This window comes from Carassius carassius, chromosome 39 (assembly GCF_963082965.1).
Source record: "Carassius carassius chromosome 39, fCarCar2.1, whole genome shotgun sequence".
NCBI classification, from domain to species: Eukaryota; Metazoa; Chordata; class Actinopteri; order Cypriniformes; family Cyprinidae; genus Carassius; species Carassius carassius.
The window spans coordinates 6,191,397-6,217,593 of NC_081793.1; the positions used below are offsets into that span (position 1 = coordinate 6,191,397).

At 37.5% G+C, this 26,197-nt stretch overlaps 3 protein-coding genes across 4 annotated transcripts; 2 read left to right on the forward strand and 1 right to left on the reverse strand.

The window, feature by feature from the left end:
• Positions 1–1,316: 1,316 nt before the first annotated feature.
• LOC132121287 (ras-related C3 botulinum toxin substrate 1-like) lies at positions 1,317–6,788 on the forward strand. The gene is made up of 6 exons (XM_059530548.1): positions 1,317–1,609; positions 2,160–2,231; positions 2,470–2,587; positions 4,237–4,299; positions 4,750–4,909; positions 5,513–6,788. Exons 1-6 carry the CDS (start codon positions 1,575–1,577, stop codon positions 5,641–5,643), a joined length of 579 nt encoding a protein of 192 aa, XP_059386531.1. The 5' UTR covers positions 1,317–1,574; the 3' UTR covers positions 5,644–6,788.
• Positions 6,789–12,153: 5,365 nt separating this feature from the next.
• On the reverse strand, positions 12,154–13,284 carry LOC132121000 (NHP2-like protein 1). The gene is made up of 3 exons (XM_059530203.1): positions 13,076–13,284; positions 12,715–12,835; positions 12,154–12,573 (listed from the first exon to the last, which is right to left on the reverse strand). Exons 1-3 carry the CDS (start codon positions 13,076–13,078, stop codon positions 12,311–12,313), a joined length of 387 nt encoding a protein of 128 aa, XP_059386186.1. The 5' UTR covers positions 13,079–13,284; the 3' UTR covers positions 12,154–12,310.
• A 908-nt stretch (positions 13,285–14,192) lies between these two features.
• Positions 14,193–25,787, forward strand: LOC132121288 (cytochrome b-c1 complex subunit 2, mitochondrial-like). Of its 2 annotated transcripts, none has more exons than XM_059530550.1 (14): positions 14,193–14,337; positions 18,158–18,244; positions 18,613–18,762; positions 18,844–18,908; positions 19,189–19,245; positions 19,326–19,450; positions 20,687–20,784; positions 21,308–21,365; positions 21,458–21,553; positions 23,678–23,877; positions 23,963–24,043; positions 24,709–24,785; positions 24,868–25,021; positions 25,437–25,787. In XM_059530550.1, exons 1-14 carry the CDS (start codon positions 14,305–14,307, stop codon positions 25,518–25,520), a joined length of 1,365 nt encoding a protein of 454 aa, XP_059386533.1. In that variant the 5' UTR covers positions 14,193–14,304; the 3' UTR covers positions 25,521–25,787. The 2 variants fall into 2 exon arrangements, with proteins under 2 accessions (XP_059386533.1, XP_059386532.1); XM_059530549.1 differs by lacking the exon at positions 18,158–18,244 and adding an exon at positions 18,279–18,380 and having other exon boundaries at positions 14,244–14,337.
• Positions 25,788–26,197: the final 410 nt, after the last annotated feature.

Consider the following 26,197-nt stretch of genomic DNA (forward strand, 5'->3'; position numbering starts at 1 on the left):
AAAAGTTTGTTTGCCTACACTGAACCTGAAGGATACTTAAAAATGTATAATGTATTGACATACAAGTGGAAAAAAGGTAGGTCTGTAAAAAGATTTTAGCTGGGGTTTTAGCTTATTCTCCCTCGTGACATTCTAAACTGTTCTGAATTTATTCTGTGGGGTCTGTCTAGATAGCTGACTGACGGTAACATTATTTACAACATTTCTGTATGCCAATGAACAAAGCAAGCCATATGGGTTTACAGCGACATAATGTTGAGTATATGATGACAGCTTTATTTTTTTATTTTTGGGTTAATCATCTACTAACAGGTATTGCCTTGATCCACGGAAGAGGTTTTTAAACAAACAGGCAACCACAGCGACAAAAAATAAATAATGACAATTAAAAAATTCACAATAGGCCTACATTGTGCTCGTTAATATAGTAATAAAGGTTTAGATCTTACCTAGTGTAGATTCGCATGCTGTTGTCATTCTTGAAGAGGCGCCTGCAGACGGAAGTATCAGAAGTGATGTTGAAATCCTTAAATCTTACATTACTAATTTGAATCCACTTATTTCGAGTTTCTACATCCAGTGGAGAAGTGTGAAAAACCTTTGAGGAGCCTCACAAAACGGGTCACAGCAATAGCGGTGTAAACCACCCTCACAGATGTCTATGGAACTCTTCATTAAATAATTATATTGCTGTGGTATACTTAATTTGTCGTATTATAGCAAAATGTATAAATATTATGTAATATTCATCGTTTATGGATAAAAGTTTGCAGCTGGTAATGCACTCTCTTATTCGCCCTGAGATTTCACAGGAAATATGTAGCCGAGACGTGGAAAACTTTATCCCACGATAAATGCTGAAAATGAGGGTAAACTCACCCGTCCCCGACCACCACACACTTTATGGCCTGCATCTGTGTTAGACCGTTTCTGCAGACCAACTGCCCCCTAGTGGTCGGGAGCATTTCCGTTGTGTTGTGGCTTAATGTATTTGTGTTGTGAGAATTTCGTTGTGTTGTGGCTTAATTTCGCTGTGTTGTGAAAATTTCGTTCTGTTGTGGCTTAATTTCGTTGTGTTGTGAGAATTTCGTTGTGTTGTGGGTTAATGTCTTTGTGTTGTGGCTTAATTTATTTGTGTTGTGGCTTAATGTCGTTGTGTTGTGAGCTTATGTTTGCTTTTTTAATGTCGTTGTGTTGTGCATTACTGAGCCACCGTAGTTTAGAGACGTAGATGTGCTCCAGTCCTGCAGGAGGCAGCAGAGAGTGTGATTAGTGGTTGGGACGGGACGGGATATATGTGTGTGAGTGCATACCGGGATCTGAGATTTTTTTTTTTTTGGGGTGGTGGCTGTTTGTTTTACTGGAACTGCAGCAGCAAATGCGCTGGAATGCTGTCGGCCAGCTAACTTTACTACTAACTTTACTATCTCGTGTTTCCTCTCTATTTCCATCGACTCCGCTCTTGTCTCGTGCGTGTAGGATCTGAGAGCGGGTTAACGTTATCCCGTTCAGAGCAGCTTTTATCGATTCATTCACAGAGAAAGCTAACGGGGTAGCGTGCTAAGTGAACACAGATGCAGGCCATAAAGTGTGTGGTGGTCGGGGACGGGTGAGTTTACCCTCATTTTCAGCATTTATCGTGGGATAAAGTTTTCCACGTCTCGGACGTTTCTTAAATTTGTTCTATAGTGTTTAAATAATTTGTGAACCTTCATTTTGGGAGCTTTTGCGCGGTCTTTATAGCTCACAGATGGCTTAAAAGTGATTGTTTCACACACACATTACACATTAAATCTGTTTTCCACCGAAAATATCCTATAACTGCTTTTTTGTGTAAGTGTTTTCAGTGTTGAATAACGTTTACCCTTCCCTGAGTTTCTTTGATCTGTTACGTCATGAAATGCTGCAGTGATTAATGGACAAGTCATCCAAAGACACTTTTATGATTCATATGAATAACACCGGCTGTTTATGATGTTCAAACAATGTTTTGTTTAAGACAAGTATTTTCTCTGCTTCTTTTGTATCTCTGAAATGTATAACTGTTTTGTTGGAAAGGCAGTTATAGGAGATGACATCAGTTTGCGTTATATAAGACATGGTCATTTCTGCCACTGGATGTATTATATGAATGATTTGATTTTTTTTTCTTTCCCTAGGGCTGTGGGAAAAACATGCCTTCTGATCAGCTACACCACCAATGCTTTTCCCGGGGAGTACATCCCTACTGTGTAAGCAGACCTGACTCTGACCCTGAGTTTCTTAAAGGGACAGTTCAGCTATATATATATATGTGTATATATATGTGTATATATGTATATATAAACACTTATTTTTACACATACAGTCACAATCTGAATTGCAGCATTCACAATTTTGAGATGTACCTTTTAAGAATATCCATACTGGTACAAGTCTGTGGCTTTATCTATTTGCATAATTTCATCCCTGAATTTTTGTTTTATTTAGGTTTGATAATTATTCTGCTAATGTGATGGTTGATGGAAAGCCGGTGAACCTGGGACTGTGGGATACAGCCGGACAGGAGGATTACGACCGCCTTCGACCGCTTTCCTACCCTCAGACGGTACAATCATAATAAATAATAATCATAATTAGGGCTGGGCGATATACAAAAAAAAATGATATCTCTATATTGTCAAAATTTTTACGATATTCGATATATATCTCGATATGTTTGCATTTGCATTTAAATAATAAAAAATAAAACATGATTTTCTTTTGCCCATACTATTTAACTGTTTAACTATTTAGATTAAACAGCTAATTTAAGCAGTTAAAAAAATCTAAACCAAGAGATCACTTACTGCTTTTTATTAAATGAATACATGTAGGCCTATATGTAACTGAAGCAGTGCAAATTAAGTAACAGTTACAGAAAGTGCATTCTGTCAACTTTTTAGTGCATGCAATTCACAATTTAAACTATGCAACTAGGATAAGTATTTTATTTTAATTTTTTTAACAAGTTTTTAAGCTAAGAACACAAGTCTGTCAACTGTCTGTGGTTGTAAGAGAAGCTCTGTGGTATGAAACTATGTTCCTACTGACACTAAAAACCCTCTTAGATGGGGAGCTAGTTGCTGAAGCACATTGCTATTTCTTATATATAAATGAATACCAAAGACTTTTGCATTCTCTCTTTCTATATTATGGAAACTGGTAAACATATCAGTGAAATTCCCCAAAAGTAATTCCAAATGGCCATAGCCTATGTTTCTCTATTCAAACATTAGCGGTCGAGTAAGTGCATTTATTTCGCGATCACAAATGCAAACAATACAGTTGAGATCTCACGACAGAACACAGACCGGCTGAACGACGCTTTCATTAGATCGCTCAGTCAATTCCAGCTTGTTAGTGTTTTCAGATTATCGTCAGCGACTCTTCCGCAATGAGGAGTGAGCACGTGCGCATGGTTGCCAGATTGCTTAAAATAAGCAAACACCGGGCAGAAAATGTATCCTTGTAACAGTGGAGCTCTGATTCGGAGATTTAAACTCTTGTTATCTGGCAACCGCTATCATTACAGCTCTCGTAGTAGAGGGGCGTAGAGCAGTCAGCAGTTACAGGTTCCTGTTTTTGGACATTCGGCGCGTTCTTTTGGGAAAGTATGCTTGAATTTGAAATATTCGATATTCCCGATATATTCAAATTGTACATCGTCGTCAAAATTATTACGATATTATCGCTAATATTCGATATATCGCCCAGCCCTAATCATAATACAAACTGACTTATGTATCTCTCGCTATATAGATTAGATATTTTATACATTTTAATATAATTAGATGTTTATTTGAGGTTTTATCAGTGGAGCCATTATTTATTGCATATGGATAACATTTGAGAGAGTTTTGACCAGCAAGGATCTTGAAAGTAGTTTGACTTACTGTTATGGAAACATAATAAACACTAAAAACTGCGCATGTCCTGATGCCTGGTAGGCTAAAGTGATTTCTTATGTTGCTCAGAGCGTTAATGGCAGCTCTGTGTTGTCGTTGTCTCTTGTGCTAAGGCTGAGGAGTGAATAGCTCAATTGTTAGCCATTGTCATTCAGACACAAACCTCACTGTGTTTATGTTGCTCTGTTTCACTTGGGAAACAAGTGGAGTCAATTTACAGTTTATTCATGCAACCGTCTAGTCATTGCTGTGCGTTGAAAGTTAGCATGAAGTGAGGGTTTTGTCTGATTTGTTTTGTTTTTTCATATAGGATGTGTTCTTGATCTGTTTCTCTCTTGTGAGTCCAGCCTCGTTTGAGAACGTCCGTGCGAAGGTAAGCAAGCACTCAGAGATTTTGATTTAAATCGATGTGGGCGACTTTCAAAATGAACTTAGTGAATGGGAAAGAGGAAGAGGCTGTAAGAATAGTCTGTCTGGCTTTAGTGATTGAGCAAATGTTGTTTCAAAGCCTGAAAATAGCATGTTGATGCTGCTGTAAGGATGCAGACAAGGTCTTTTTAATCTTCTGTGTCTGCAAAATGTCCAGTGACGTCCATTTCAAAGGATCAAGTGGCATTTGCCATTAGTTTCTGCTGGGAACGGGAGGTTGTGGTGTTTATCCACAGGAAAAATATAGGTTAAGTTTGGAAATGGCACAGTAGTATGTTATTAGTATTTGAGTATGGAGTATGTATACTGTGCACAGTGGGCCAGTTTTCTCTCTGCATAGAATGACTTTGCATTTAATGGAAGCTCAACATTTCTGTTTCGTTTTCTTTAACAGTGGTATCCAGAGGTCAGACATCATTGCCCAAACACTCCAATAATCCTCGTTGGGACTAAGCTTGACCTGAGAGATGACAAGGACACTATTGAAAAGTTGAAAGAGAAGAAACTCACACCCATCACCTACCCTCAAGGCCTTGCTATGGCCAAAGAAATAGGTCAGCACTTCAGTTTATTAACCTGGCGTTTAAATGCATTTTATTATTGCTTTTACACACGTGTATGTTGGGGTGGATTGATGGTATCAGTTTTAATCAATTTTAATTTTGATGAACCAATTAATTCTTAAAGGAATAGTTCAGCCAAAATAAAAAAATAACCCATGACTTACTCCCCTCAAGCCATCCTAGGTGTATATGACTTTCTTGTTTCAGACAAATACAAGTGAAGTTATATTAAAAAAAGTTCTGACTCTGTCGAGCTTTATGATGCCAGTAAATGGGAGTTGAGATTTTGAAGACCAAAAAAAGTCCATCAATGTCTCTTAAAAAGTGCCCCACACAGCTTCCAGGGGGTTAATTAAAGGCCTTCTGAAGCGGAGCGATGTGTTTGTGTAAGAAAGCATGTTTAATATTCCTGATTTGAGTTTGGGAACGCTCTGTCTTGATCGGGAGCAGTTAAATAATGACACAACACAATAGAGGATTTTTCTGGACAAAATATTGTTTGCGGCAAACTTCAGATCGATCATTCAGTGGTGCAAATCAGGCTTAAAATCTTCAATGGTGGATCCAATTTAAGTACTCTTGTGTTCATTACAGGAGCTGTGAAGTACCTGGAATGCTCAGCCTTAACACAGCGTGGCCTTAAGACGGTGTTCGATGAAGCCATCCGTGCGGTCCTGTGTCCGCCTCCGGTCAAGAAACGAAGGAGGAGGTGTCTCATCCTCTGAACTGACTGTACTCACAGCCCCAGCTGCAATCTGAGCTCACCTGAGAGGAGAACAATGGAGGCGGGGATGTTGGGAAATGTGTGTTGGAGAAGAAAGAGTCTGCACAGTGTATGCATTCAGATATTTCTCCCTCTTGCATTGTTATTAGAATTCCGCCACTAACTAGCTGTTAAGATGCCAGATAATTTGCTTTCGAGAGTGGCATCCATAGTTGTTTTCCTTCCCTACACTAAGAAATTTCTGCTGCCTTCTAATGATCTTATTTCTCCTCATTTCGATGAACTAATCACTATTTCTCCATCTTTGTGAGCGCATATATTTTGTTTACAGTCTGTGTCTTTGTAGAAGATGAATTATTGCCAAATTTTAAACCTACAAGTTATGCATTTCAGTTTGCTCACACTAACAGTCTCGTTTTTTCCTAAAGGTTTGATGGGGGTGGGGGTTAATCGTGTACTTGTAAGAGACAGAGATTGCAGTAATACTGAAGGAACTATTTTACTAGAGGACAGCTGAAGAAAACACTTTATTATTTTTTGGGATCGTGTGTTACCGTTTCCATGCTAGAGAGTTTATTTTGTTTAACTGTATGAGAAACAGAGCAAGTTAAAATGCATATAACAGCTTTGTTTTGTCAGCATCTATCACATATATTCACTACTGTTTCTAAATCTTCAGAAGGGCAGATCTCTTGTTTAATCTCTCTCTGTATTTTAATCAGTCTGTCTAAAAAGGCTGGCAGTGTGTTTTATCCATTTTACAGTCCCAGTATTGTATTTCGACTACAGATCTACCAGTGCCTAGTAGCAGACCAGAGTTTTGTCAGAAAACGGAGTATGTTGGAAGTTTCTTGACACCTCAACACTATGGCATGGGGTTCGTCTTCTCGAAATATTACCATGAACACTAAATGTAGTGGATTTGAGAATTCAACAAATATCAACCGTTCGTTGTTAGGGTACAGACATTAAGTATTAAGCTTCTAATACTCACAGGAAACATGGAATGTTTAATTTTATCATCTTGACAGTTCTGTCATTTATTTTAAACATTTAAAATGCTTTATTCATGCTTTTGTTGTCTCCACTAAAGCTACAATGTATTAACCTTTGTTTCTGAAAATAGAAACCAAATATAAAAACGTTTGTCTTTTCCTTGGTTTTCATTTTTGCAAAGTGCTAAACTCGTTTTTGGGTTTTAGCCAACAAAATTGTCATCTCTGCAGCACTCTATTAATGATCTTACAAAATGTGTAAAACAAAAAAAGTGATAATTGTGATTAGGGATGGGACGGTATGAAAATTTAATATCACGATTATAGTGACTAAAATTATCACGATTATCAATATTATCACGGTTTTGTTGAAACGAGATGAAAGTGTTCACAAATAGTTGATGCTCACACTGAAAACATTTCAGCAAGTTTTATATTTAATAATCAACAAACAACTAATAAAACAAGCAACTCTATGCACTTAATTTAAAGAAAGATTAAATTCTGTGGCATTTCCTTCCTTACAATGAAAAGTGTAGAAGCATAGAAAAGCATAGAAAAGTCACTGACTTTCGCCATTCCTTCTCGAAAAAAAACAAAAAAAAAATTGTGCGCTGCGCTTGCGTCAGACTGTTGCTGGCTGGACATGATTTAATAGTGAGTTATTAAAACCGCGATAATCAAACACGGTTTTAATGATAATTCATTTTTAAACGATATTGCTAACCTTCAGCACATTTTATCATGGTTATCAATAAAACCGGTTATCGTCCCATCCCTAATTGTGATTAGTATGGCTATTTTTTGCAGATTTAATTTCTTTAGGTCAAGGTGATGCCGTTCGAGGACTTAATAGTGCATTGTAAGAAAACATTGGGAAATAATAACATGCAGCTTCTGAACAAACTCTGACATGACATTCCCAAATTTGAATTCGAACTGCCTGAAGATCATCAGGGGTTGTGTAAGCTTAATAATAAAAGCTATATATAAATACTTCCTTTTTGTCTCTTGAGAGGACTGAAATGCAGAGATCAAGATATTTAAGGCACATTCAGCTTCTACTTTCTATCAGCGGTGAGAATGTGTTTATTTATTTTCTCTAGTACATCTGTGGAAAAACAAGTTACCCAGTGATTTGAATACCACATCCTTCTCACGCTGAGCAGGAAAAGATCCATTTATAACTTCTCCGAGTCCTGTGAAAACTTCAGCCTGGGCAAATAATGATACATACATACATTTTTAGGAAAACATTTGGACATGTTATATGTATGACTGAGCCAAATGTCTAAAGTAACTAACATGTTTTAAAATCAGTTATATTTTATTGATGGACAGCAATAGATACTCCAGACAGAATGATCCAAGTACACCACAGATTCTCATCAAAACATCAGTCTGGCTGACAAGTGCTCACCGCTGTTACAAACTAGTGCACCAGGATAGATAAATACACAATGTAGGAACTATGATGTGTAGACTTGTTCAAGTTGGAAATGCTAATTTGCTGCACTGACCAACAGTAAGCAGCTTGATTTGAAAGAGTCATCTTTGGAAGCTGTGCTTTGTTCATTGCTATTCTATTGACAAATATGGATCATTCCGGCCTGCAAAATAACTTTTAAGACTCACGTAACTTCATCTAAACAGGATTTTTTTTTTTTTTTTTTTTTGTCATGACTATATTGGTTTAATACCTCACTAAATATCTCTGTTGGAAATCTGTGGACCTGCTGTGTGCATCTGGTTTGACCCACTCTCTAAAGAGTATAGGCTGACTTGTACCTGTGGCAGACAGTATTACATCATCTCCTATCACCGCCTCTTTCACTGAAGAACAAACTGTTACAGGGCCTTGGAGATCATTAACAAACCGTTGAGCCATTTCTTTCCTTCCGCTCCACACACGGACCTGAAGTGTATACAATAACACTGGATTACACACACACAAAAATGGTTTTTGAATGACTTGGACATACAGGTGCTTCTCTATAAATTAGAATGTTGTGAAAAAGTTAATTTCAAATTGTGAAACTCGGGTATTAAATAAATTCTGTGCAGACAGACTGAAGTAGTTTAAGTCTTTGGTTCTTTTAATTGTGATGATTTTGGCTCACATTTAACAAAAACCCACCAATTCACTATCTCAACAAACTAGAATATGATGACATGCCACTCAGCTAATCAACTCAAAACACCTGCAAAGGTTTCCTGAGCCTTCAAAATGGTCTCTCAGTTTGGTTCACTATGCTACACAATCATGGGGAAGAGTGCTGATCTGACAGTTGTCCAGAAGAAAATCATTGACACCCTTCACAAGGAGGGTAAGCCACAAACATTCATTGCCAAAGAAGCTGTCTGTTCACAGAGTGCTGTATCCAAGCATGTTAACAGAAAGTTGAGTGGAAGCAAAAGTGTGGGGAAAAAAACAGATGTGCAACCAACTGAGAGAACCGCAGCCTTATGAGGATTGTCAAGCGAAATCGATTTAAGAATTTGAGTGAACTTCACAAGGAATGGACTGAGCCTGGGGTCAAGGCATCAAGAGCCACCAAACACCAGGGACGTGCGGTCAGGGTAGGCAGTGCCTCACCAAAGGAAATGTTGACATTACATTTATTAATTCCAAGAGCTTCATTAATTCACCACATTATTAATTGCATTAATTTTATTCCAAATATTATTTTTTGTAACAAAAATTTTCAGGAATACACATAATATACTCATTTTGCCATTGTTTGCTCCTAAAAACCGTTGTTTCATGCAGGAAATTCAAAAGCCATGGCCATTGAGGCAGAGGTGAGCGGTGCCTCTTTGGTCCATAGAACGTAGTTTATGTAGATTTGCGAATGCGCAGTCAGTTCTCATGCTGTCTTGAATTATCAACATTGAGGCAGAGACCGAGCTTGCTTCATGTCACGTGATCTACTCGCTCTCACTTAATCCGTGCGCTTCCCGAATACTAGCATCTACTATACTTGCGTGTCGGTGTGTGCGCCTAGCAGTTTGTAGGAGCGAATAAGCTGTTTTTGTACTTTAAAGCTGTACTGCTGACGCAATGTTTTCTGACTGTAGCCTGGTGCGCCGTCACCAGACCAAAAGTGTGTGTGTGTGTGCGCCGTGGCTGTCTGTGCGCGTTTGCGCATTTTGATGGAGTGACTAGGCTGCCGCGCCGCCTCCTTCTCTGTGTCCCGCACAAAACATTTGTTTGTTGTATAAGTCATAAGATAGATGTGTCCATTAATTTGATTATTATATTTGATTGTGCATTAGCCTCACATGACTGACTTTGCTGAATGCAGGCAGCGATCTGATGATGCCTGATATGAACTTGGGTTGCTAAATTAACTGAATGAATATATGAACATATATTCCACACATTGATAGGTCACAGCCTACCCATGACAAGATTTCACCGCACGTTACTGCCAAACACAGACGTGTCAAGTAATTTGGATATAGTTGTATTCGTCTTGTTTAGCCACTCCTGTACCACAGACAACGTCAGAGGCATCTTACCTGGGCTAAGGAGAAGAGGAAGAACTGGGCTGTTGCTCAGTGGTCCAAAGTCCTCTTTTCAGATGATAGCAAGTTTTGTATTTCATTTGGAATGGAATCTGGAGGAAGGGTGGAGAAGCTCATAGCCCAAGTTGCTCGAAGTCCAGTGTTAAGTTTCCACAGTCTGTGATGATTTGGGGTGCAATGTCATCTGCTGGTGTTGGTCCATTGTGTTCTTTGAAAACCAAAGTCACTGCACACGTTTACCAAGAAATTTTGGAGCACTTCATGCCTCCTTCTGCTGGCCAGCATTTTAAAGATGGTGATTTCATTTTCCAGCAGGATTTGGCACCTGCCCTCACTTCCAAAAGCACCAAAAGTTGGTTAAATGACCATGGTGCTGGTGTGCTTGACTGGCCAGCAAACTCACCAGACCTGAACCCCATAGAGAATCTATGGGCTATTGTCAAGAGGAAAATGACAAACAAGAGACCAAAAAATGCAGATGATCTGAAGGCCACTGTCAAAGAAACCTGGGCTTCCAGACCACCTCATCAGTGCCACAAACTGATCACTTCCATGCCACGCCGAATTAAGGCAGTTATTAAAGCAAAAGGAGCCCCTACCAAGTATTGAGTACATGTACAGTAAATTAACATACTTTCCAAAAGGCCAACAATTCACTAAACGTTTTTTTTTCTAAAGAAGTATTTTAATTTGTTGAGATTGTGATTTGGTGGGTTTTTGATAAATGTAAGCCTAAATCATCACAACAAAAAGAAGAAAAGAATTAAACTACTTCAGTCTGTGTGCATTGAATTTATATGAGTTTCACAATAAATGAACTTTTCCACGAAATTCTAATTAATTGAGAAGCACCTGTATCTCCCATTTTCATCCTGGTTACATCTTTGAGCTTTGTAAAGACATTGTTGTGGCTTCTAGCATGCTGTCCTGAACCAAGGTTGCACAACACCCTTTCAGAATAATTGACTATAAATATGACTACATTACAAACTAGGGTCTGGAAAAAAAAAAAACTGGAAAAATACATTGTCTTTGTTTCTGCAGGTCTATGTCAGTGATATTTTGAGATATGGATTTATTCATACCCACTGTGTTGTTGTGTAGAGATCACAGACCTCACAGGCTGGATTATTTCTGAACCTTGTTTAGAAAACTTTCCCATGACAGACTCCAGTCTGGGAATCAGATCATCTTACAAACGCTCGACCTCATGTTTGTTTCATGAAACAGCAGACTCGCTCATAGCCGTTTCACCCGTCTGTCTGTCTGTCTGGCCATCAGAGACCTCTCTGTCTGTTGTGGACTTTAGTTTCTCGGTCACATGCTTCGCAAGAATCAAATGAGCATTTTCCTTCTCATATCAAAATAAAATCTCCTTATACAAAAAAATAAAAATTTCTGAATAGGTGAAGGCATGACAATTACACATCATATTAAATGCTGAAAAATCTGCATAAAAATAAACAGAATATGTGATGTCGGATCTTTTATTTACATCTCATTTTTTAGAATAGCAGCTCACTGGCTGGCAATTATCTACCGTCAAAGATATGTAATAAAATTGATTAAAGTAAATGTAGTTCAAAATTGTTGGTTCTTATTTGTAAATCACTTAGATTTTAAGTACTTTATGAAAACAAAAAAAAGAAAAATGTATATTTGTCACTATAAACATTTGCTAAATTGTTGAACTGATTCTTATCTTATTGGCAGTATGATTAAATGCCTGTTTATTGACCCTCATTTTAAGATGGCTTCTGAAAGTTATCTAGAATAAAACAATGAAAAAGGTTAAAATTGTATAATCCAACCGAAAACAGTTTGTGCATGTAACATGCAAACGTGGCCTCATATTTGAATGCAAACAGCTGTTACATGGGAAAATACATACTACATAATAGAACCAAACAAAATATCCTATCTATCCTGTATTAATGATAGATGTGCAGTATGTAGATCCATCAAGCACAAACAACCCACACAAATGATCACTTGATTTAAACCGAACTTTATTTCGGCAGTCAATTGCTGAGGAACACACTCAACATCATTTGATTCTAACATACAAAAAGAAAATGGAAAATCCTTAAGGATTGTACAAAGAAATCATTTATAAAACCTGAAAACAAATGTGTTAGTATGAGCTCAAACTAGGAGTCTTTCAATAGCCATCTGCACAGACTGAATCTGAGGTTTCAGCTGTGATCCCTCCTTAATGGTGACTGATGTGGCAATCACAGGTCTTGACACTCCACACGCACGTCCAAGAGCTTGTTTAGAGCGCACAAACACATACGGCACGTTCTTATCCTCACACAGCAACGGCAGGTGCAGGATGATCTCCAGAGGTTCAGCGTCAGCCGCCATCACAATGAACTCAGAAATCCCACGGTTAAGAGTTTTGGTGGCTGTGGAACACAATGAAGTCACTCATTTCACTGATTCAAGTTTATTTGTTTCCCATTCTCAATAACCACACATGTTGAAAGAGCAAATTTTAAAGGGGTGATATACTGTTGGGTGTTTCATAAAATGCTGAGGTACTTTACCTTCATTGGCCCCTTTTCTCAGCTGTTTGTAGTTCGCCGCCTGCTGCACCAGGTCCAGGATGGTTTTGGAGAGAGTGGCGTCTGCCAGAGGGTAGGCTTTCGGATTGACTTCAGCTTCAGTCTGTGTTAAGATCAGAGCAGAGCGTTATCAGGAAGACACTCATAAATTTAACCAAGCGTTACTGACTCAACGTGATCTTCAAATTAAATGATTTTAAACACATCAAAAACGTATTCAAATACGGTTCAAGGTATAAACACTTTTGTCATTCCGGCAGGCAGAATTCAAATAGCTCTACGCTGAATGTCTGAAGTAACACACTAAGCTAGTAGGTAACTTTAGCCCACACGTGATACTCACCATTGTGTTTGTTGTGTTTTAATCAGTGACTAACGTAACTTATAAACAGACAGGTCCTCTCGGCAAGAGCTTCACGGAGGACAGTACTTTTTAACTAAACAGAAACACGTCTAGAGATTAGCAAATAAACAACAGAAATAACTCTAATGACCAACGAAGCTGTAGGATCTTCAGCACTCCGGCGACTCACAACACGTGTTTATGTACGCACACTGCGCATGCTCACATTAACCCACTTCCGGTGGTCTTTTTTTATTTTTTTTTTTATTTGCAGCTTGTGTTATGTCTTTAGACAGTATTGGTTCTTCAAAGGATCTTAACTCTAGGTCTTATTATATCACGTTGATTAAAAATTAATTAAATATTAATCTACGCTTTAACTGGTCATTTAAAAACATTTTACAGTTCATGGGTACGAGATCAGCAATCTTGCATACGAAACATTTGGTTTTGTTTTTTTTTCCAAACCAGTGCTGAATTCTAGTTTGGGGTGTGTGTGGGGGGGGGGGGGGGGGGGGGGGGGGGGGGTTTAGTTTATTCTATAAATTTAAAAAAAATGATACTGATACTTCATATCAAATGGTAACTGTTTAAACAGTGTTGGGGAGTAACTATGTAACGGCGTTAAGTATTTTAATTACAAAATAGATGTTACTAATCCATAACAGTTACTTTTGAAAATGTTAATGATTGCACAAGGGTTACATCTGAATATTTTCTGCAAAAAGCTAAGATATGTTGAATAATGTTGATTTGTTGCTTTGCCTGTTTTCGATGTGCACAATGCCTCCTGGTATTTAAATGCCGTTTAAAAAAGTTATGCTATTGCTTGGTTCTTGCAGTGGACCACGTGAAATAGTTTCACTAACGTTACTTATTACGTTTTGAATAGGGTAACTTGTAATCTGTACCTTATTACATTTCCAAAGTAACCTTTCCAATTTTATTATTAAATTAAATATCTATTTAAATGCACGTGTGTATTATAACATGTATTTATGCATGTGTGACAGTAGTGTAACTTAAATTGAAATCATTGTTTCAATAATATCAATGTTCCACTTCCACTGGCATGTAAAAGCTGCGCGAGCTCCGAGTCACCACGCGGCAGGCAGCGCGCACTCGCGCTTTAATTCCGTTTCGACGTAGAGAAGCAGAGCGCGAAGGATTCTGGGTAGGACATCCTTCGGTCAGCCATATTGCGGTGGTGTGTGTGAAGGAGAGAGAAGATGAGGGGCATCCGCGGAATAAACCAGTTATCGGTGAGAAGTTGATTAACAGGTTAAAGATGATTAGTCGAGGTCGTGCCGCGTGGTTTTGTGTTGTTTTGCGCGGGTTCTCAAGATCGCACAGATGCTGGCCTTGTTTTCAGACAGCCAAACTAAAAAAGAGAGAAAGTTGACAGTTCAGTGTATCTCATCTCATCACGTTACTTTGGTCGTTTAATCCATGTTTTAAATGCAGCGGTTTTCAATCTGCGGCCCCCACCCTAAAATTTACAAGGGATCTAGGTTCGTGTTTAAATGCAGTGAACTATTACTGGCCATAAATATGATCAAATATTATTTGGAAAATATTTAGTTTCTATTAAGAACGTTTTTTGATACTTGTTATAGTACTGTTATTTAAATATATATATTTTTTACTCATTTATTTTCATATTTTAATGGAATATGTATTTATTTATGATTTGTTTATGCTGTTTTTATTATTTTATTCGAAATATTTCCATGATCCCCCTTAGAACTCTGTTGGACCCCTGTTTGAAAACCCTTGTCTGTTTTTCCTCAGCTTGTGGTTATGCAGATCCATTTTGTTTTCATTCTTTGTCCATTCTTAAACTATATATAGGCTCTTAAAGTAGCCTATATATAGTTTTTGAGAATTTGACATCATTTGCTAGTTAACCATCATGGTAGTGGTTGACCCATATTGTTTTTTTGACAGCTGATGCCGATACCTTGGAAAGCAGTGGGGCTGATAGCCGATATAAAGCTGATATATTTTTTTAATAATAATTATTATTTATATTTAAGAAACTTGAAATCATTTGACAATGGATTAAAAATGTGTAAAATAAACATACTTATGCTTTAGATAACAAAGTTTTTTTTTTTTTTTTTTTACAAATAAAAAAATATTTAATAAAAATATAATTAAAAAGGAAGTAAACACTTTATCCAATAGGGCACACATTCTGGGTTGTTTGTCTGCATTGAGAATCATATTTTTCAAATAAGTCCAGGGTAACACTCATTTTACATACAGCACACAGTGAAAATGACAAATATGACAGTGGGTAAATGCATAAAGTGGAGCATAATTTGAAAGCACGAGTTTAATTTTTAAAGCATTTAATTCACATGGACCGACCGTCACACAGAGAACATGCGATCATGCTGGATAAAAATACACTTCACAATATCGCACAGCTGGATTAGACTAAATTTGCAAGGTTTGATTAATTAAATGTTCATTAGTAATTCAAAGATTTGTTTAAATTATATAAATGCATATTTGCTTAATGCTGACAGCAAACGAGAAAGTATTATAACGTTTGCCTTTCTATTACTAATAATATAAAAGCAATCATTATACTTTCTGTATACATTAATTCAGTGGTTCCCAACCTTTTTCATCTAGCGGCCCACACAACCAAACACATATGTTTGCGCGGCCCACTGCAAAAAAATTAACTGACCCCGCTATTGTTGGGTTAATAACTTAGTACTCAGAAGCTAGATTGTTAACTGTATTTATTGAATGAACTATGGCTGTGCGATATGGAAATTTACAGTCATAAATGCATTCAGGATGATTTTGAAACATATTTCCAAAAGAAAACCAATTAGAGCTTTATCAAAAAGTTGTGAGGACTCTAGAACAGACATAAGTCAAAATAATAACTAGCCTATAGTAAAGGTATAATAAAATAGACTTATGGAAAAAAAATTAATAAATAAATCCAGTGTCCAGGGATTTTTTTTTTTCTTTTTTGCCATGCATTGTTAGATAGATTGTTAGATAGAGCTCATTAATTGTAGCAGTGCCTCTGGTGTTGAAATAGATTTGTTATACATTATACAAGTTCACACTGCCTACTCCGTCTGCAGTGCATATACAGTGTGCAGAAGCGAGAGCACATTATTGTAACGCGAAAGCACATTAAAATAATGCATGAGCACGAATCTCTCTGTTCGCACGCAGATTTCCTTTGCTTTGTCAGGAAACCAGAACTGCTTGCTCAGATACACGCTGCTCTCGTCCGGAGAGAGTGTGCAGACTTAAAACTTGTATCCTCTCACTTAAACTGCGTCCTGTGCACTCCCAACTCTCTCTGTGCTCATGTTCTAGATATTAATTTTTTTTGCACGTTTTTATTTCTAGCCTTTTACCGTGTGCAGTGTGAATGCTCTGATCCGTTAACATGGGCTCGGAAAAAAGGCGCATCACAGACAGCGTGTCAACCTGGAGTTACGTAGGCATATGCCCAGTCTGTTCTGTTCTCGCGCTAGGCGCGCTTCATTCTGATTGGATCGGAGATCATACCGCGGGAGGTCAGGGCTGCGAAAAATCTTGCTATATAAAGCCATTTAGAAATCGTGATTTTATGACTATTTCTATTAATCGCACAGCCCTAGAATGGACTGGCAATGACCAGAAAATAGATCGGGCTGGCACCGCTCAGCAAAATGGGAAAACCAGATCCAGGCAGAGCTCGGCAGTGGGTAGACACAGACAGTCAGCGGAGCAAGCAGTCAGGAGGAAACATGTTGACAGCCATTTATGTTGAGCCTGTTGACAGCCATTTATGCATGTTTAAATTTGTTGTTCTGTAGCATATGCAGCAAAAATATAAATTGGTGGTTTATTACCTAGTTACAGTTTAATATTTATTTTTTGTTATTTAATTATATATATGAAATGATGTTATCATGTTATGACTTAGACATTTTTACATATATTAACAATATTATTATTTATTTTAATAGTAATTGGCGGCCCACCTGCAATACCACCGCGACCCGCGGCCCACAGGTTGAAAACACTGCATTAATTCCTTTGTTTAACCGTTCTATCAGATTATTAGACAGACTTCTATCCATATTAGACACAACTGTTAACGTCAGTAAATGAGAGGGAGAATGTGAGCACTGTGTGCTCAGATGCTTCTGTTTTTAGTGCCATCAAAATAAAAGTCCCATCTCAAACACATCGGCCAAGCAGAAAGACTTATCGGCTGATGCCAATATTTGAAAATGCCAGATATCGGCCGATATATCGTCCTTGACGCTATATATCGGTCGACCACTACATCACGGTGATTGGACAGCACTTTGAGGTTGGCAGTTTTAGAGCAGGAAGAAAGACTGAATGAGAATTTAGTGTATTCAGCACCATAAACACAATATGGGATCGAGAGAATCTGAATATTTATTCTTATATTCGTGGTCATGCAGTGCATTAAATGGTTTTATAGCTTTTTTTGATGACCAACAACTACACTACCTGGGAAAAGTTCATACACTTGTCAGAATTTTTGAACAACCATTCTCTGTACAATATGTAGTGAAATGCTTTTTATGACTCTCCTTGTATAAAATAAAATTAACATGGGTGTAACAGGAAAAAACATGGAAGTAGATGTGTTATTTAAACAACCGTAAAGAGCATAAATGAGAATATAAGCAAACAGGAAATGCAAGAAAAAATAAAATAGAATTTTCTAGGAAATATTAAATAGACACGCAAATATAAAATCATTATTTTATTAAAAAAATCTGTTCCTTTGGAGTTCCTATTTTTCACCCTTAAACAGTGTCTACGTTGGAATGTCTTTGTGTTAGATGGAAACACGAGTTGATACAGCTTTTTAAATTTTTATTACATGGTTTTGGTGTCATAATGGTTTCAATCTAAATGAACATTAAAAGAAGGCTCTGTAGCACTCTTATTTAGACTTGTTTGTCAAACACAGGATTACAGTTTAGTAGGTGTCCCATGCCTCGCTCTTCCTCTATTTATTCTGCTCTTTTCGGACACACTTTTCTTCAGAGGCTTGATGCTTTTTGTGATTTTCAGAGGAGGCTTTATGCAGCCCAGGCTGCACGTAAGGTGGATGTTGCGGCAGCCATGGAGCCAGTAAAGTTTCTGCCACAGGAAGTGCAGGTCAGTAGATGATGATTTGTCTCTCTGTCCACAGAGACGCTTCTATGCAGCCACTCAAAGGGACCAGCCCTTGACTGTGCCTCTGCCGGGCATCAAGGTCTCGGCAGGTGCCCCTCACATGTACCAGGATGTTCATGTACGTCTGGGTGCTGGGGGGGGGGGGGGGTTCTCTTCTCTTCTCAAATTATATACTTCAAAAATATAGTTTTTTTATTCATTGCTTCAATACAATATATCATTAGTCACTTGATCAATACATCATTTGTTACGCCCATGCAGCTATAGCTTTAACTTGAAAACAATTACATTAGTAACCAGTTGATACAAATTGGAAGGGGGAATTACACCTTTTTTTTTGTATCTTTCAGGTTACAAAATTGCCTAGTGGGTTAGTGATTGCTTCCTTGGAAAACTATTCTCCTGCTTCTCGGATTGGTGTGCTCGTCAGGGCCGGAAGCCGATATGAGACCATGGACAACCTCGGTGTCACACACGTGCTCCGTCTGGCTGCCAGTCTGGTATACATCCATGTTTGACTGCTGTACTGCTAGTGAGCAGTGATTGTGTTAGAATTCACTTTTCCATATTGCTGATTCCAGACAACCAAGGGAGCATCAGCCTTCAGGATCTGCCGCGGTGTTGAGGCTGTAGGCGGAAGCTTAAGGTCAGTTTATCGTTGTCACAGCTTCTTCTAAACATCCATAATATTGATGTGGTATGTGACAGAATACAGTTGTTCTCAACTGCTTTTTCTTCAGTACCCAAGTTTACCTTTTTTCTGATCAAAACCACAACAGATCTGTAACCCACATTTGGTTTGTAACCAACCAATTGAGAACAACTGGCATAATATATAAGGTTCCTTATTATGGAGCTTAATATTATTACAAATCATGTCTGTAATGTTATGTGAGGAGTTATTTATAATATATTTTTACATGCAGTGTGTCAAGCTCCAGGGAAACCATGGCATACACTGTAGACTGCCTGAGAGATCATATGTGAGTAGAACACAGTTAGTTTGTCTGTGTGATCTTTCTTCTACTGGAAACAAATATGTTGTTGGTCTGTCTTCACACAGTGACACTGTCATGGAGTATCTGATCAATGTGACCACTGCACCAGAGTTTCGGCCATGGGAAGTGTCAGACCTGACTGCCAGTGTGAAACTGGATAAGGAACTTGCCAAGCAGAGTCCGCAAATTGGTATGCCCTTTGATGGTATAATCCTTTGATGGTCATTTTAAGGCGGGCGTACACGGTGCGATTTTTGCTGTCGTACTAGTTCACATGCGTTTTTTTTTCAATCGTGTGGAAATCGTGTATGCTCGTATGGTCGCGGCTCGTATCATTTGCGAGGAATTACGAGCCGAGCAGAGTGGCTTACGAACACTTCCCGACCTCCCGATCATTTTTAAACATGTCTAAAAAGTTTGTGAGCTATCGGTTTGAATTTGTGACATGTGCGCGGTTGAACGAGCCAATTTGTTGATCTATCTTAAGTTGACCAATCATGAACTAGGAAAACCACAGAAGAAGAAAGACGAAGATGGCACACGGCACTGCAGCGCCACGGCGCGAATTTGGACTTTTGACCAGGAGGATAAACTCGCTGAACTTTTACAGTTTTCAAATCCATTCAGCCGATCTGGGTCTTGTGATAGCACTTTTAGCTTAGCTTAGTATATAGATAATTGAACCTGATTAGGCCGTTAGCATCTCACTTAAAAATGACCAAAGAGTTTCTATATTTTTCCTATTTAAAACTTAACTCTTCTGTAGTTACATCGTGTACTAAGACCAACGGAAAATTAAAAGTTGCGAATTTCTAGGCCGATATGGCTAGGAACTATACTCTCATTCCGGCATAATAATCAAGGAGCTTTGCTGCCATCAGTGATGGTAACTACAGAAGAGTCAAGTTTTAAATAGGAAAAATATCAAAACTCTTAGGTCATTTTTGAGTGAGATGCTAACGGTCTAATCAGATTCAGTGATCTATGCTAAGCTGAAAGTGCTACCATCAGATCGGCTGAATGGATTTGAAAACTGTAAAACTCAACTCTTTAACTCTTTGGGAGTTGGAAAATGAGCCTATTTTCAAAAAAAAGTGGAGTGTTCCTTTAAACACTGTATTAATTGACAATACTAAGTATTTTTCTAATATTTATATTATTTTATATAGAAATAAATGGTGTATAATTTATAGGTGAATATTGTCTAGTAACATGAAAATCCCCTCAAAACACAAAATATTTCTCTCAGAATAATGATGTCACACTTATTGTCTTCACAAGTGTGGCCCCAGAGGGTTCATTTTGATGGAGAACTGTTTGTTAATACAGAAATTTTGTCATTGATTTATAATGGACTAAATTTGGTAAGCACTCATAATGTCTCTGATTCTTGTTTTCACTCTTCATCTATTTGTTTGTGCCTCAGGTGTCATTGAGAATTTGCATGCTGCAGCTTATAAGAATGCCCTGTCCAATTCCTTGTACTGTCCAGACTACATGCTCGGCCAAATCACCGCAGATCAGGTAAGGCAACGCTGAGATGGGGAAAACAAATTGTACGGCTCATCAGTGTTTTTTGTATTGTTCTACAAACTCATTTGAACCTTTCATGTAGCATTTGGGTCTTGTCCAAGTTATGTATCATTTAACATAGTGCCAATATATATTACTGCTGGAAATTTAATGGATAATTTGTTTGGATTTCCATTTATAAATTGATATTTTAAGAAATTTGAAAGGCAGTTCATCTGATTTTTATAATTTTATTTGTAACTTCATGGACATAAATCAAACAAAAATTTATCATAACGTATGAGTAAGTCTAATTTATGTATCCTCTGGACACTTATCAACGTGTTACATTGTTGTTAAAGAGTTGTAGAATTGTAAAGCGCCAAGTTACTACATTGCTACATTGACAACAGCAAACAACATGTATATAACAGTCCTGCACCTGCACAAATTGATCTACCACAGCGTAAATGGTATTGCAAATAATTGTGTATCATACATTGAAAATAAAAGTTACCTTTGTCCTTTTTCACAGATGCACAGCTTTGTTCAGAACAACTTCACAAGTGCAAGAATGGCCCTTGTTGGTCTTGGTATGTTGAAATTGTTGCCTTATAAAAGGAGATTTAATATGGCCCAAAAAAGGCTATTAAATCATTAATTTTTACTGTATGTTATTGTCTAGGTGTGGATCATGTTGTGCTTAAGCAGGTTGGGGAGCAATTCCTGAACATCCGCAGCGGAACAGGCACTGTTGGTTCCAAAGCCGTGTACCGTGGAGGTAGAGTGGATCAATAATTATTAGTAATAGTATTTACAATATTAAGAATACAACACACATTTACAATACAATACACAATACAAAATACATTTACCTTACATAGTCAATAAAAGTCTGACTTTCAGTAATGTTTTGTCTCACTGCCTGCCGCCTACACTGACTGCTAACTTCTGAAGCAGTATCAAAACTAAAATAGATCTTTATAAGTGACTAATATTAATCATGTTAAATGGGCAGCAACACCTAGCAGTCACTCATGGATACATTATTTACTCATTTGGCTGATCCTTTTATCTAAAGCAGCTTGAAGCCCATTTAATGTGTGTTTTATAAGTTTGTACATTCCCTGGGAATCAAACCTAAAATCTTGACATTTCTGCGGTAGTATCCATGTTATAGGAACCAGTGATGCGCGGGTCAATGTATTAATAACCCGCACCCGACCGACGTTTTCAACTAACCCACCCGCAACTCGGACCGCATTTTTAAAAAGCAGTAAATGCTCATCGTAGCGTCATTGAGCAATAGGAACGTAGGCAAAAAAAAAAAAAAAAAAAGTAATATATTATAACTTTGTCAAGAATGATAAAAAATCGTCAGTAAGCTCATAATTTGTACTAAAATAGTCTGGCTATGTCTATTTGTATGTTTCTGCAAGGTCAGCAGACATTGAGGCTCGGGTTTGTTCCGATCAGAGCTCGTGAGCGGAGAGCGCATTTCTGAATATCCCGATCCGCTCGCTCATTCCGTGGGGTCTCGCTCAACCCAGAATGGCCATCTGGTTCGAAAATATGCAAGGAGTCATTTTATTATTTAGTAATAAACTGGTGTTTTCTGTGTCGCTGCAAAGATGAAGTTAAAGAAGCAGACTCGCCATGAACGCCAGAGAGAAATGCACATTTCATATGGATTACATCATCAGAGAGTAGCCCATTTATTTTGGTTTGAATATTTTCGTTAAGAAGACATTTCAAGCTTTCTGTAATGTATAGCGTATATTTCTCAAATCTGTGAGGCACACGCTGAGTTTAGTTCACATGCAATGCAAGTCATCGTGCCGGCTCCTTATTACATTGTCTGCTAGGCTATATATTTCCTTCTTATTTATTAAATACGGGCAACTGATTGATAAAACATTGATCAAAATTAAGATAGAATTTATACAAAATGACAATCTTTTAAAAAGAGTTTATTATAAAACAAAACTTAAGGAAGTCGTCAAAATCATGTTTTACCAAAAACAGCGCTGTTGCTCCAGTCTTCTTTGCCTCCTCCATGACTGAGCTCGTGCGTCATCTTCATGCCAGTTATTTAGCCAATAAAGTGTAGGCCTATGTATTTCAAAAATGTGTCTAGAACTATATAAATGACAGGTTTAATTGGCATTTTTATTTCAAAGGACCCGAATATCATTAAAAATATTTTTGGATGACTCGTAACCGCGGGCAACCGTGGGCGACCGCAGGCACCCGCTCATTTTGGATCAACCCGCGCATCACTGATAGGAACACATTGCAAAAGTAGACTTTGCCAATGCTCTAATGCTTCGCTTATTCCGATAGAGTTTGATAAAAATAAAAAATAAAAAAAAGGTGCATTACTCTGATAAACAAAATTAACTTTTGCGGTTTGTTATCCATTTCCTTTTGATTTCAGGTCATATGTGTGCAAGTATACTCTTAAAAGTTAACCAAATTAAGTTTTAGCAATACATGCTTTTCCATTTGATAGACTTTTTCTTCTGGGAAACAAACCAATAATATTGATGAATTGTCATGTACACAACAACAAATATATATTCTATAATAAAATGCTCCTCTAGAGTGAAACTATCTCTCCTGCTAATATAACATTGTTTCATGGGGTTTGAAATGTGTTGTCTAGGTAGGCAGCTGATTATGTTTTGGAATAAGACTTATCCATCACTAGATATTATTGTCTTTGCATGATTGTTGGATAATCTGTCTTGAGACCAAGATATGCAATGGATAAAGCAATAGATGAACCATTTAAAAAAACATTTATATACTAAGTGCCTTTATATTGTCAGAAGTAGCATGCTCCTAGATAAGTGCTCTGCCTTTGAAATGCTGTGTGATGTTAGGCTCTGGCTGTGTTCCCCAGGTGAGCTGAGGCATCAGTCGGGAGGAGGACTGGTTCATGCCGTCATGGCGAGCGAAAGTGCAAGTGCAACATCAGCTGAGGCCACAGCATTCAGTATACTGCAGCATGTGCTTGGAGCAGGACCTCGAGTCAAGAGAGGCTCCAACACTACAAGCAAACTGAGTCAGGCCATCTCGAAGGTCACTGCTCAACCCTTCGATGTGAGTATCACCTTTTGTGACCTTTAGCTTAAAAAAGATTTTATATGAAGGATTCTTTGTAACCGTCTGTCTTGCTTTGTTGCAGGCGTCTGCCTTCAGTGCCAACTACACTGATTCTGGTCTGTTTGGAGTTTACACCATCTGCCAGGCTAGCGCTGCCAAAGATGTATGTGTGATTTTAATTACGCTCTGGTGTTAACATGATTTTATTCTGTGCATGGTGCTAGCATGGTTCCCAGGAAACACCTCCTTTGGTCAAAAATTAAGTCATAATCAAAAATAAGCCATAATTAAAGGGATAGTTCACCCAAAAATGAAAATTCTTTATTCAACAATTTGTCTCCTCTGCATCACCCTGGAGCCATATCGAAGAGTATTCACTGAATGCAAACAGCGTATGCTATTCTGTGTCAGCTGCGTTGTTTACGCTAAGATTTGAACGAAAACAACGTATACATCTGACAGAATTTTTGGCTGAACTATCGCTTTAAGCAATAGTTCAGTAAACAATAAATCAATTTTATATTAATTTTGGACACTGAAATACCATTTACTGTTTTGCTCAATCAGAAATAGTCCTAAATTAAGTAAAAACAAAATTAACTGTTGAGTGTCTATTAGCATTTATGAATGCATCAGTGTTTTGGAATGAATGTTTCAGCTAGGTAATTACTTGATTTTATTAAAAATGAATGTGAAACTTCAGTAAAATAGCCACTGATTTTGATAAGCTACAATATTTTGTTGTTAAATCTAGTCCATTAATGAATAAAACTTGTGGTGTGACCCATGAGAGTTATGTTATCTTAAAGTGTTCATTTTTGTGTTCAGGTAATCAGAGCAGCAGTCGGTCAAGTCAATGATATTGCACAAGGAAACCTTGCAGCAGCTGACCTCAGCAGGGCTAAGTGAGTTCATTTGCTTGAGACCTAGATTTTTTAAAATATGTTTTAATGTAATTATTAATTAATTATGTTTTTGTCTGAGCAGGAATCAGTTGACGGCTGAGTACCTGATGTCCATTGAGAATTCTGAGGGCTTAATGGAAGCTATTGGTTCACAAGTGCTTGCAGAGGGTACCTACCATTCCCCTGAGGCTGTGTCCCAGAAAATCAATGCTGTATCTTCAGCTGATGTTGTCAACGTAAGCAATCATTGTTTCTTAGGGTTGCGGTAACTAGGGGTGCACGATAAATATCGGCCAATAATTAATGCGCATCTCGTCAGTAAAGCCGGTTCTCTAATCAGCTGTAAAATCCATCACGTGCGTGATTTCACATAGAGCAGCTGTTACTACACAGAGCCGGATTTTGGAATTTATTCATTGTGCGCCTCTAGTGGTAAACCAGTGTAAGTGCTCTGGGATGACAATACAAGAATATTGTAGATTCAATCCTGGATAAAGACAACCGTGAACTGAAGAATATTCAGAGAAACAGTTTACTGTGTGCATAATCCTATATCAACATTAGTGTTATTTATAGCTGACTGTACAATAAGGCTATTATCTTTTGGAGTGCAGTTTTGTATAACAGAATTTTTTTTTTTTTTTTTTTCAGGTTGCAAAAAAATTCATGTCTGGCAAAAAGACTATGGCCTCCAGTGGAAACTTGGTCAACACACCTTTCGTTGATGAAATCTGATGGGCACACATCAGCACTCACATATTTTATCTTTCAAGAGTGTCGACCTCTTCATTTCATTATAATAAATTAGGACATTTTCATGATATCTTTATTGTTCCTGTCCAAAATAAATCAATAAAATAAACATAATAAGGTTGTCATCAAAGGTTTGTCTTGATATTTGTAAGATTAAATAGTGGATTAATCTCAAGAGAAAAGCTCAACACTTGTCCATTTGAAATGTATAGATGTAAATTAATAAAGTATCTTACCAACACCAACAAACATTTATGAAACAAGTTGTGATTTGTGATCCCCTAACAACATAAACTTTGAGTTCTTTATAACATTAATGGATAAGACTGCACTGAAATTAAATTGAGATATTACCTTTTTGAAATCTGAATATAAAATAATGGTAAGTGAGTAGTTGTTTTGCTGCTTTGTTTTTACAATAAATGGTCAAATATTTCACTGGGAAGAATTAGCTTTTTGCAAGTGCAATATTATATACTTATAAAATACTGTAAGATTGTAAAATTATAGAAAAAATACTTGTACAATAATCATGAATGGCGGGGGAGAAACTGAAAAAAACAAGTGATTCAATGGTCAAAAGGTGGAGTAACACTTTCAGAAAGTTGGTTTAAGTTTCTGTAATAATGTTTACTCGATATACAATGAACAACACTTCA

Bases quoted from the DNA above. Each gene is read 5' to 3' on its own strand.
- LOC132121287 (XM_059530548.1), top strand. From the start codon at position 1,575: ATGCAGGCCATAAAGTGTGTGGTGGTCGGGGACGG. The intron at 1,610-2,159 runs GTGAGTTTACCC...TTCTTTCCCTAG, and splicing joins TGTGTGGTGGTCGGGGACGG to GGCTGTGGGAAAAACATGCC. The intron at 2,232-2,469 runs GTAAGCAGACCT...TGTTTTATTTAG, and splicing joins GGGGAGTACATCCCTACTGT to GTTTGATAATTATTCTGCTA.
- LOC132121000 (XM_059530203.1), bottom strand. The intron at 12,574-12,714 runs GTAAAGTACCTC...TGTGTTCCACAG, and splicing joins GAGAAAAGGGGCCAATGAAG to CCACCAAAACTCTTAACCGT.
- LOC132121288 (XM_059530549.1), top strand. From the start codon at position 14,305: ATGAGGGGCATCCGCGGAATAAACCAGTTATCG. The intron at 19,246-19,325 runs GTGAGTAGAACA...GTCTTCACACAG, and splicing joins GACTGCCTGAGAGATCATAT to TGACACTGTCATGGAGTATC. The intron at 25,022-25,436 runs GTAAGCAATCAT...TTTTTTTTTCAG, and splicing joins CTTCAGCTGATGTTGTCAAC to GTTGCAAAAAAATTCATGTC.